Genomic DNA, 12,882 nt, shown 5'->3' with positions numbered 1-12,882 from the left:
TGTACATTTTTATTACTCTTTGATTATTCCCTATTGTCTCATTTGCTGTCTTAAATATGAAACAGAGACGTTCATTAATCAATAAATTTTAGTACGTTGTGTGAAAAATGTTGTCTTGTGCAGCATGCTGTTTTTAACCAGTCTGGAGACTTTTTAAACCTGCTGTACAATAAAATCAAACAGTGAGATGGTTTTATTTCAGTAGGCATCTGTCACTGTACTAAAATATATTCAGACCCCTTCATTTTTCCCAACATTTTATGTTGCAGCCTAATGCTAAAATCCTTTATTCTTCATTCACATCAATCTACACTCCATACATCATAATAACAAAGAAAAATCAGATGTGATAACTGCAAATGTATTGAAAGAAGGAAAAAAACAAACTGAAAAACAGTATCACATTGACATAAGAATGAAGTATTATTGCTTTGACTGAATTTAGTTCAGATGCACCCAAGTTCTCTGGATCATCATTGAGATAAAACATCTTCAAATGCAGATTTCCACTGTGTTTCAATGTTGAGTTCACCTTATTAAAGGTCCTCTTATGTGTAATTCGAGCACAGCTGTATCAGATCCCTTCCTACAGGATCATGAAACAACAACCCCATTCTGCATCTTCAGTCTTTTGGCCAAGATGTTTTAATGTATCTTCATCAATTGAACTGAGTTTGGGTGATAAGATTAACTCTTTGTTTTTAAGACTCAGTTGGGACTCCTGAATAATTAAAATAGGGACTTAAAGAATGACATTTTAACCATTTTTTCGTAGACAAACAATTTTACAATCAATATTAGATGAATGTGATAAAGTATTTGCTCAGTTGTAGTACTGTATATCTGTAGGAATTTAATCCTTTCACAAATATTTTTATTTTAATTTTTAGCTTTTAGGGAATCACTCTTAAGAGTTGATCTTCATATGATTAATTGTTATTAATCAGAGTGTACAACTTATGCCTTGTTAACGACTTGTCCAGCAAGCATTAATAACAGCAGTTATCTTTTAACACGTTGTTTATTTCATTCGTGGCCAACGATTAAAATAAATCAAATAGTTAAATTGAGTTAGCTAAGTTAGCTCAATGAGCGTAGGTAAAACGCGATCTTTTGGCAAATAGTTACGACATGTTAAATCACATAACACAGACAAAGATTTCTTAATAAAGTCAAAGTTTTATTCACTATTCTAACACATTAACTAGACAACATAAACAGACATGAACACACACATACGTTGCAATGGGAGCGAGTTGTTTATATCTGAAGAGAGAGAGACTTAGGTTTTAATGCTAGCTTTTCGACCTGAGGACACTCATAGACAGAACCATGCTATATTTAAACAGCAACAGAGAGGAGTCCCGGTTTCAGTCAGTAAAGAGATTTTGCCTTACTTTGTCGTTTGCGTTGTTTCGATCGAACTCAGTCTTTCCTTCGGTTCAAAGTCAGGCTTTTTCCTCAGGTGAATTCAGTCCTATGCTCTGCTTGAGACGGATCGCGTGCGGATTGGTCGTGTGACGCGGTTGCTCTTCAGTGGTTGGCGGGCTTCGTTCTGACGTGAAGAAGTTTCAGATTAAAGTTCTTTGAAAGTTTAACTGAGTCTTTGTGTTAGTTGCTTTGCTTCGCCGTGATGTTCGAGGCCTGAAGCGCTTGCAGCGTGAGCAGAACGAGAGACTCGCTGGCGTGCGTGTCCTCCTGTTGTTTTCAAAAACTCCAACTCCTGAGGTTGAGTATCCGTTTTTAACGGGACGATTTGGGGTCCGCCTTTTTGGGCGCGTGGTCCAATCGAAAGAGTCTCTGTGGGCAGAGCCCCGCCCTGCGTAGCTGCGTATTTTGCATACATTATCTGGTCAGTTATTCATCACATAAAACAAATTATTGCAAGCAAGTTTCTATCCGTTATTGTAACCACGGGTTGATAAAGCGGATCATTTTCATTCAACCATAATATTCTTCATAAGGTTAGCTTTCTAAAGAAACCAAACACTTATATTTCGATATGCACCAAAAATACACGTGACCACAGAGGATATTACTGGGTTAGATACATTGATAACAGATCCTAAATTCTAAATACACATATTAATCATGTGAAAATGAACAACTAGTGATCAGGAATATAAAAACGATTACATGAAAAAAGATTACATAAGTTCACACAACCAGCTTTTAAATGTCACAAACAAAAACATCCTTTAATATATATATAGGTTGTTAATATGGTATATAGTGTTTTTGTTTGAGTATAATTTGTTTCCGTAGCAGAAACGAATATAACTTTTGTTCCCCTTTTAAGACTCATTTCTAATTCCCAGGTGTGGTTCTCTTTCTTTGTTTCAATAGCAACATGGACCAGTTGAATTCCTTTGTCTGTTTTAGGGAGCGCAACAGAGAAACGGCGCGCATTCTCAGGAATGTGCTGATAGTTGCGAGGTCGTAAAAGTCTTTGGTTTGGAAAGTCTGGAAATTGACTATTTCGAGTCGCCCGTAAAAACGTCATCCTTTGCGATATGCCTTTGAATTTACGGCGACTTAATGGTGAGCTGGCAGTTAGGGAGGATATCCCAGCCGACGCCAGGTTGTCTGGAAATTTTATGTGCGTATAAGCAGAGTTCTTCCTACAATATGTTACTGTCAGTGACAGAAGTTCAGCTGTAGTTTTGTTTTAAAGGGGTCGTGACAATTTCAACATGTTCCTCGAGGTTTACTTGCAGTATAATGTTAATACAAAAAGTTGATTTCTCATGTCATAACCCCTTTAACGATTATAAAATAAAAGACCTACAACATTTCACTGTTTCTCTTTTGTGAACCACTTTGGATAAAAGTGCATGGTAACTGAATACACATAAAATATAAATATTCAGATTTATCATGCATCTCAGAGTTAGCATATAACAGTACAATGTGTAGATCTCTCTATAATCTAGATAGTTATAATAGCTTTGCTGATGACTGACGACCCCAAACACTAAACCCAGGACAGAGCGTCTGAGTGAATGTGGTCTGGACTGAGTGGATGAGGTTCATTGTGTCAGAGACGCTGTAGAAGGAGAGAGTTCCTGCACTGAGATCCACATACACTCCTATTCTCCTGCAGCTGGAGCCAACAGGGAGTTTAGTCTCTTTATTATTGTGCCAGAATGAGAAACTGGAGGGAGAGCAGGACAAACTCCAGGACTGATCATTACGTCCAAACACACACTCATACATAGATCCCTTCCTGCTGATGCTCTTATATGACACTGATATAAACACATAACTCCCACTCCACTCAATCTCCCAGTAACAGCGTCCACTCACACTCTCTCTACACAACACCTGAGAATAACTATCAAATCTGTCTGGATGATCAGGATACGGCTGAGGTGTGTTAGTGTAAGTCACCACTCTGTTCTCTTCAGACAGACGGAGGCGTTTATATGCAGTGTTTGGATCCAGAGTGAACTGATGGGAATCTGATGAAGAAAAACACATAAAACTAACTGTAATCAGTGGTTGTTAAAGTTAAACTGTAAAAAACTCTTTGAACTCAGATTGAAAAAGTTATTTTTTTTTTTTAAATGGATTAATTTTAGTAGGTTATGCTTTTCTTTTCTTGTACATGAACACAAATGCTCACACATTCACATGCAGGTCTACAATTCACACACAAGCACAGAAAGCTGCAGATATCTGGACAGAACAGACAAACAAGTCAAGCTGCATTTTCAGAAAAGTACTGGATTTGTTGTAAGAATCGTTTAAATACATCAAGAGTTTCACACACCGGTCTGTTATTGTGACGACATTTCCACGCCCCGCAACGAAACGAACTGTGATTGGTTGTTTGATATTATTAATTAGGGGTGGGCGGATCGATCCTAGGGTATGGATACTTTAGATACTGGTGTTGTATCGAAAGGATCGATCCTCACATAAAAATATCGATTCTAAAGTGCATTTTTTAACCACTAATTTTATTTATCAAGAAACTCTGTGCATAAAATAAGCTTCTAAATGGAAAAATAGACTATATTAGCGAACAATAGTGTTGGATAGAGCTATTTCTCCTGCTCATTGGAACAAAGCAAAAGCTGAAAGACAGAACCAACCAATCACAGACAGCGTTCGCTGCTGACGCATGGCTCAGTCAGTGTTTGTTCAAATAGAGCTGCGTTTCCCAAAAGCATCAGAAGCAGAAGTAGATCCTAAGAAACCATTGCCACATTATTACATTACATTAAATATCATTATTACTATATATACAATTAATTCTGATTCACGATTCATACACAAATATGAAGCAGCAATAATAATCAGAAATGTTTCCTGAGCAGCAAATGATATGAGATTTATTTCTGAAGATCATGTGACACTGAAGACTGGAATAATGATGCTGAAAATACAGCTTTGATCACAGATGCATTTAAATTACATTTCTAAAATAGACCTACATTTAAATAGAAAATAGTTATTTTAATGGTTATATTTCACAATATTGCTGTTTTTACTGTATTTTTGTTCAAATAAGTGCAGCCTTGGTGAGCATGAGACTTATTTAAAAAAATATTACTAAATCTTACTAACCCCAAACTTTTGTGTACATGTAATATTTATTTTAAAGATTCAAGATTTGTATTCGTCACATACACAATAATACAGAGTATAACCAGCAGTGAAATGTTTTAAATAGGCTAGTTTGTGTAAGTCAATTTAAACTGTTGTTAAAAGTTCAAATGGATTCTGTTATCTTCTGTAATTGCTGTTAATAAATCTGTCAGAAAACAATATGCTAAAGTTTCACTTTTAGGAGTACACCATTCTGGCAGCCTTTTAAAAAAATTAACCATGGTTTTATTACAGTAACCACAGTTTACCACAGTATTTGTAGTAAAACTGTAGTAACCACAAATTTACCATGGTAATAATAATAATAATAATACATTTTAATACTTACTATATGTAACACCATGTTTATTTTTCATGAGGTACCCTCAAAGGTACTGAGGTTTTGAGGTTACTGCCCCAGTAAAGGGCTAAAATACAATTTTAGTATATCTAATTTCTGACAGTATAAACAAAAGGCCTGTGAAATGTAAAAAAAAAAAAAACTTGGCTTTAAAAATGGCTTATATTCGTTTAATAATTTAAAATATAATTTTAGTTTACAGGTATCGGTATCGGTATCAATATCGCCGATACTGGGCTTGAAAATATCGGTATTGGATCGAAAATAAAATAAGAGGTATCGCCCATCCCTATTGTTTGACATGTCGGTGCCCTACCTGATACTTTATTTTCAACTTTTCGATTATTTCCTTCATTTTTATTGAAAATAAACGTCTTTCTGATGTGATATGAGATTTGAAAAGGGAGAAAAGAAAGTTCAGCAAAAGACAGATTCAAACGCGGGTCGATAGCATCAAAAATGGCCCGTGATTTACCACCAATGCCACGTGAGCTGTTGTCAGAAGATCATGTTTTGTAATGTTGTCCAGCTCAACCAAACGTTGGCTGGCGGAGTTACTGTAAATAGCCTCCAAGAAGGCAGAGTAAGCTGTAAGTAAGTTGATTCGAACCTTAGGGAAGTAATTAGTAAACTGCAATATTCTGTAATAAATTTGCCTAAACTGCACATGATTAATAAAAACACTGATAATGTTTTCTGTCACTTTAAACTAAACTTACTAGATGAAGTATCTCAGTGTGTGTTATTGTGTTTGTTAGTGACTTACATTGTAGGAAGTCCTCTCTGGTCCTGGGAACAATGTTACTGTGAGTGACTGAGAAAATAACAGATATAAACACAGAGAGAAAACCATGCCTGTATCCATTCCTCAGACATTTCGAACATCTTCATGATAATATTAGATGCTGTTTGTCTCATTACAGACAGCAGATGAATCTCTAATATTTTACCAGATATCTTTTTCATCTCCTCTTTGCAGAAATCCTCCAGTTTGTGTCTCAGCTGACGGACAGATTCTCTCACAGCATCAAAAGAAGAGAGGAAACTGACAGAGATGTTTTCTGTAGATTCAGGAGGATCTGAGAGAGACTGAAGACTCTGCAGGAATAACAATCAATAAACCAGAAATACATCTGATTATTAAAAAAGAAGAAATGATAAAATAATAGTGAGTGCAAAGAAATAGTAAATAGAGTGAGAGACATTTCTGGTAAAAGTTCACAAGTCTCTTGTTCCAGCTTCCAAACATGACTGCCTAGAAAAACACCTGCTTTCTTTCAATTAATTCCTCAATAATGTAATGTTTAGCTGCCCACTTAAAACACTACATTAAATAATATGTGAATAAATATTTACTGTGTCATGATGCATCATTGAGAGAAGTTTAACCCTCTGGTGATCCTCACATGGCGATGATTGTTTTTGTTTTTTCAATTTCATTGAAATGAATGTACTATGTTTTAGTTATTTTTTTGTTTGTTTTTAATATTTTGTATTTTCAGGTTAGGTTAAAGTTTATAAATTATATTTATGCAGTAATTATAATTAATTTATTACCTCTTTACCACTGTTTGAGCATAGACCTGAAAATTTAATTTCTATCTGAAACTGTCATAAATCAGATAAAGTTTTATCTCTTTTTAAAAAAGACACTTGCCAGATTTTTTCAGAAGTAGAAAAAAGTAAAATAGAAAAAAAAAGTTATAGAAGTTTATTGTTACGAACAATGCAAAATTTGATATGAAATTTTCAAAAAATCATATTTTACTCTAAAGCCCTAAACACACTGCACGAAAGATTAGCATCGTGAAACAATCGTGGCCAATCAGAAATCGTGCTGTGTATCTCGGGCATAAAACATGTTTTGTACAGTGGTTCTCAAACCTGTCCTGCACATTCTGTACATCTCCCTCATCTATCACACCTGATTCAACTCATCAGCTCATTATGACTGTGTGGCCACTTCCAACTCCACCACCATCATTAAGTTTGCTGATGACACTGTTGTGTTGGGCCTGATCTCAGACAACGACGAGACGGCCTACATACAGGAGATTAAGAACCTGGAGAGTTGGTGCCAGGTGAATAGTCTACACCTGAACATCAGCAAAACTAAGGAGCTGATAGTGGACTTCAGTACGAAGCAGGAGCGGTCATACCAGCCGATCACGTTCAACGGGACTCCAGTGGAGAGAGTGGACAGCTTCAGATACCTGGGTGTTCACATCACGCAGGACTTGACTTGGTCCTGTCATACCAGCACCCTGGTGAAGAAGGCCAGGCAGCGTCTGTACCATCTGAGACGCTTAAGGGACTTTAGACTTCCCTCTCGGGTGCTTAAGACTTTCTACACCTGCACCATCGAGAGCGTCCTGACGGGCAGCATCACTTCCTGGTTCGGGAACTGCACTATGCAGGACAGACGAGCCCTCCAGAGGGTGGTGCGTTCAGCGGAACGTACCATTCACACCGAGCTCCCTGACCTGCAGGACATCTACAGCAAGCGGTGCCTGACCAGGGCCAGGAAGATAGTGAAGGACCTCAGCCATCCCAACAATGGACTCTTTTCTCTGCTGCGTTCAGGGAGACGCTTCCGCCCCATGAAGGCGAACACAGAGAGAATGAGGAGGAGCTTCTTCCCGCAGGCCATTCGGAGTCTTAACCTCTCTCCACTCTAAGCACATCACCCCACACTTCCACTTTGCACAATTTCAACTACAATCTGCACTAATGTCAGTCTCAGTTGTAGAAGGTTACGTAAGGATAAATGAGTGGGATTTACATACCATTTGTCTTTAGTATTCCTTTTACTCACTTATACACTTTACTGCACTGCACAGCACACGGACACTTTATCACTGACATACACTTTACTTTTTTTATATACACTTTACTTTTACTTTTATAGAATCTATGCAGAATCATATTCTATTTTTATTCTTCATATTCTATTTTTATTCTCATATCTATTTTTATTTTATTCTATTTTATTTTATTGCTAGTTTATTTCTGTATATATGTTTACTGTCCTTTTTTCTATTTGTATTTTTGTAAACTTGAGGTTTTTCTTAATTTTGTTGGACAATTTGTTGGACAGTCGTACAATACATTTCACTACATGTCGTACTATGTATGTATATGTATGTGACAAATAAAATTGGAATTTAAATTTAGTGCAAGACCAGTGTGTCTAATTCCGATATCTGTGTGTGTCAGATATCGGAAGACATACAAAATGTGCCGTGCTGGGGGTACTTCACGGAGAGGTTTGAGAACCACTGGTCTAAACCTGTGAGAAAATCAAAGCCATACATCTTAAAAAGTTGTGTTTTAAATTTCAGGATGATATACAGCACAAGCTTTAAGTGAAATGTTGTTTGGTTGCAGACCCAATTGTGTCCTCTAGATGAAATTAGTTTCCCATTTGTTTCCATTTCAAGACCATATTTTGTGTCTGTGATGAGTACAAGTGTGACTCAGGATCAGTTTTTTCAGGATCATTAAACCTTTTCAAATCATCTCCATTCATTTTTTGGTGTGTGTTCATGTAGCAAGTGCCAAAACCTTTACCAAGCTTCGTACCATTCCAATGAAGTAAAATAATAATAATAATAATAAAAAAATCTAAAGAAACAAACAAAATGTAAACATTATTGGACAAAATGATCTGAGAGTACCAGAGGGTTAAACATGCTTAAGACTATGATTTTAATGCTTAATTGGGCAAATAAAAGAGTCATATAATGCGTATTGGTCTCTATTATTAGCATGTTTCATCAGGTCACCTCACTGCTGCAGAGTACCTGACTGAAACCAGTTTTACAGTAAAAACAACATCACGAGACAATATTCCTGACTACATTCCCAGCAGCAGAATGATTCTTATTCAATCAGTCAATCAGTGTGCTTCAGATAATAAATGTCAGTTAATTAAAGTTGCTGTAACAGCAGATCTTGCTAAAGTCTACTCTGTTTTTTTCTAGATCTCTGTTACCTGCAGGAAATGGATGTGATCGTCTGTGTGTGAAAGCTGCTCCAGCTCAGTGTTTCTCTTCTTCAGATCATCAATCTCCTGCTCCAGTCGCTCCATTTGTCCTTCAGCTCGACTCACTGCAGTCTTTTCCTGATCTCTGATCCGCTGTGTCACCTCAGAGCGGCTTCTCTCAATGGAGCGGATGAGCTCAGTAAAGATCCTCTCACTGTCCTCCACTGCTGTCTGTGCAGAGCGCTGTTAGACACACATCACAATCAGCTCTTACTGCTTCCTCACAGCCTGAGAGCCACAGCGGCTTCAGTGGGACTGAAAGAGGAGACTCAAACTGAGTCTCAAACTTCTCTTCTTCTCCAAACTCACCTTATGAGACTCCACAGCCGCTCTCAGCTGCTCAAGATCTTTCTGTCTCTGCTGGATTCTCTGCTGGATTCTCTGCTGGATTTCACTCTGTGTCTCCTTCAAGTGTTTCTGCAGGAGAAATAAAAACAGCAAACCTGAGAAAAATTGCATAACATTATCACAAAGGTATGATGTAAAGTGTTCTTCTTCAACAGCATTTCTTTGGAGAGTTTTGAGATCACTTTGTGTCTCTTTCCTGAGCGAAACTCCTCATGACGCTCAAAATGAGTTTTACAGTAAGACTCCAGACACACCAGACAGAACTTGACAGCTTTGTGTTTTCTTCCAGTACAGATGTCACACTCCACGTCTCCAGGTCCAGCAGGAACAGCAGCTGGTAGTTCGGTCTTCTTCAGTTTCTCCACCACTTCAGCCAGCATGGTGTTTTTACCTAAAGCAGGTCTTGGACTGAAGGTCTGTCTGCACTGAGGGCAGCTGTAGACTCTCTTCTGATCCTCATGATCCCAGCAGTCTGTAATACAGCTCTTACAGTAACTGTGTCCACAGTGAATGGTCACTGGATCCTTCAGGAGATCCAGACACACTGGACACAAGAACTGCTCCACTGAAAAAACACCGGCTTCAGCCATTTCACCGTCTACAGCAAAACAGACACACAAACAACAGCTCAACAGCAGATCAGTTTCAGTTTCTTTTAACTGAGTTTCCTGGTTCTGTGTTTGAGAGACGTGTGCAAAACAGGAGTGCCTGTAAGTCTGTAAACTCTCATACTGAAATGTCCACTAGATGTCAGTCTCACACAGAAACTCAGAGTTAGTGAGAACACAAAGTTGGATAAACACCTTTACAAAATAAAAATACTAATACTGCATCCAAATTACTCAGGATTATTAGAAAGCTAAAAGGCAGGAGAGTTTGATCAGGTTTGGAGCTAAACTCTGCGTGACAGTGGCTCTCCAAGACCAGAGCTGCTCTGACATTCAGAAAAGCCTCATGTTAAATAATTAGTAACACTTTAAAGCACTGTTCCATTGTTAAAAAATAACTACACAGGAACAAATGAGTAACACACTAACTAACAGGAAACTCTTGATAAATGAATTAGTGAGTAGTTCACAAGGTGGCTCTGACTGTTGTGATATTAGCAGGGCTGGGGAGTAACGAAATACATGTAAAAAGTCGTTATGTATTTAAAATACAAAATACCAGTAACTGTATTCCGTTACAGTTACATTTTAAATGGGTGGTAATCAAATTACAGTTACAAAGTGATTACTTTGATAATGTCATTTAAAATTTTATTTGAATATTAATGTAAAATGATTGAAAATTTTAACCATGAGGCAACTGGTGATACTCTGTTTAAACAGCTGCCTGCCTGCAGAGTGACGACTCACTAAAATCCAAGAGAAAATCAGAGCCAAGTGCGTAATTGTCATGGAAATAAAAAGACGATTTCACTTATAAATGCGAAAAAGGACGGAACATCACAGTATGCTATGTCATTTTTGTTTACCTGCAACAAAACGTCTCTCGGCTTCGAAGGAACATCTAACTTGAAAAAGTATCTTAAGTAAGTTGTTCTCAGTCTCAGGTTTGTACGAGTTCTTGTTTTTCTATATTCATAACAAAAATTTAATATTTAGTGACTTAAAAGAACAGTGTTGTCTGATTTGCTCTATAGCGCAAACAAAAATGGTTCCATACAACCGCTGGTCTATTTACACTAAGCGCAAATCTGGTTGGGATAGACATCGTTAGAAAAGACAGCTATTTGAGACACGTGGTGATAAGATTTGAGTTTGAATCCGCCTGCTGAACTCATTCAACTCCCATTCTTCTCCCTTTTCCCATCACATTTCTGCCACTGTTTACAATAAGTATTAATATCATCTAATTAAAATCACTTGTTGCAAGGTTACATTCATAAAATCACTTGCTTGATTCTAAATGAATCAGTCCTTTTGAAGACAGTGATTTGCCACCACCTACAGGCAGTTTTAGTTTCATATTTAAAAACATATTTTCCTCCCATATTTTTTTTTCTATATTCAAAATCTATTGAAAATATTAATCTCATAGCATTATTTATGCATTTATAATTGTTTTAAATGTATTCATGCCACCTATCTTTATTTAGAGGTGATTAACAGAAAAACAAGTCATCCAGTTTTTTATATCGACTATGCATTCTGTTAGTTTCTCAATTTGTTGTGTTTCACTGGGCCGCGAAGAAATATAGAGCTGAGTATCATCAGCATAACAGTGAAAACTAACACCATGTCTCCTGATAATATCTCCCAAGGGTAACATGTAAAGCGTGAAAAGTAACGGCCCTAGTACTGAGCCTTGAGGTACTCCGTACTGCACTTGTGATCGATATGATACCTCTTCATTCACTGCTACGAACTGATGGCGTTCAGATATGTATGATTTGAACCATGCTAATGCACTTCCACTAATGCCCACAAAGTGTTCTAGTCTATTTAAAAGAACGTTGTGGTCGATAGTGTCGAACACAGCGCTAAGATCCAGTAGAACTTATAAAGAGATACAACCACGATCAGATGATTGAAGCAGGTCATTTGTAACTCTAATGAGAGCAGTCTCAGTACTATGATACGGTCTAAATCCTGACTGGAATTCCCCACAAATACTATTTTTCTCTAAGAAGGAATATAATTGTGAGGATACTACCTTTTCTAGTATCTTTGACAGGAAAGGGAGATTTGAGATCGGTCTGTAATTAAATCTTTGGGGTCAAGTTGTGTTTTTTTAATGAGAGACTTAATAACAGCCAATATTAAGGTTTTGGGGACATATCCATGACAATGATGAATTAATAATAGCCAAAAGAGGATCTATGACTTCTGGAAGCAGTTCTTTTAGTAGTTTAGATGGAATAGGGTCTAACATACATGTTGTTGGTTTAGATGATTTAACAAATTTATACAATTCTTCCTTTCCTATAGTAGAGAATGTTCCTCAGGGGATCTATAGTGCATCTGATGCGATATTGTAGCTGACGGCTGCATGGTTACAATTTTATCTCTGATAGAATCGATCTTGGAAGTAAAGTAGTTCATAAAGTCATTACTGCTGTGCTTTTGGGAAATGCCAACACCTGTTGATGCTTTATTTTTCGTTAATTTAGTGACTGTATTGAATAAATACCGGGGGTTATGTTTGTTTTCTTCTAGAAGAGACGAAAAGTAATCAGATCTAGCATTTTTTAATGCTTTTCTGTAGGATAGGGTATTTTCCCACCAGGCTATACGAAATTGGCTATACGCAACTGTATCTAAGGTGCTAGAAAAGAGAGAGTCCATAGTTTCTGTTACATCATCAAGTTTCTGCGCTGTTGGATATGCTGAGGAATTGGGATAAATCAGGAAGATTACTAGCAGTACAAACATCACAGGGGATTTATCACTAGCACGTGTTTCTCTAGATAATGTTATATGCAGCACCATAACTTCAAACGAGTTATACTTAAAGCCTGCCCTCTGAGAAATACTGAGAATATTGTTATAAATTGTAGCAACACCTCACCCTTGTCAGGATCCTGGACTGT

At 37.2% G+C, this 12,882-nt stretch overlaps 1 protein-coding gene across 1 annotated transcript; it reads right to left on the bottom strand.

Moving 5' to 3' along the window:
* Positions 1-888: 888 nt before the first annotated feature.
* On the bottom strand, positions 889-10,023 carry LOC306885162 (tripartite motif-containing protein 16-like protein). The gene is made up of 6 exons (XM_079441518.1): positions 9,602-10,023; positions 9,309-9,416; positions 8,949-9,182; positions 5,905-6,052; positions 5,721-5,768; positions 889-3,461 (listed from the first exon to the last, which is right to left on the bottom strand). Exons 1-6 carry the CDS (start codon positions 9,935-9,937, stop codon positions 2,938-2,940), a joined length of 1,398 nt encoding a protein of 465 aa, XP_079297644.1. The 5' UTR covers positions 9,938-10,023; the 3' UTR covers positions 889-2,937.
* Positions 10,024-12,882: the final 2,859 nt, after the last annotated feature.

This window comes from Barbus barbus (assembly GCF_936440315.1).
Source record: "Barbus barbus genome assembly, chromosome: 19".
NCBI lineage: Eukaryota > Metazoa > Chordata > Actinopteri > Cypriniformes > Cyprinidae > Barbus > Barbus barbus.
This window is presented reverse-complemented; position numbering and strand designations above follow the sequence as displayed.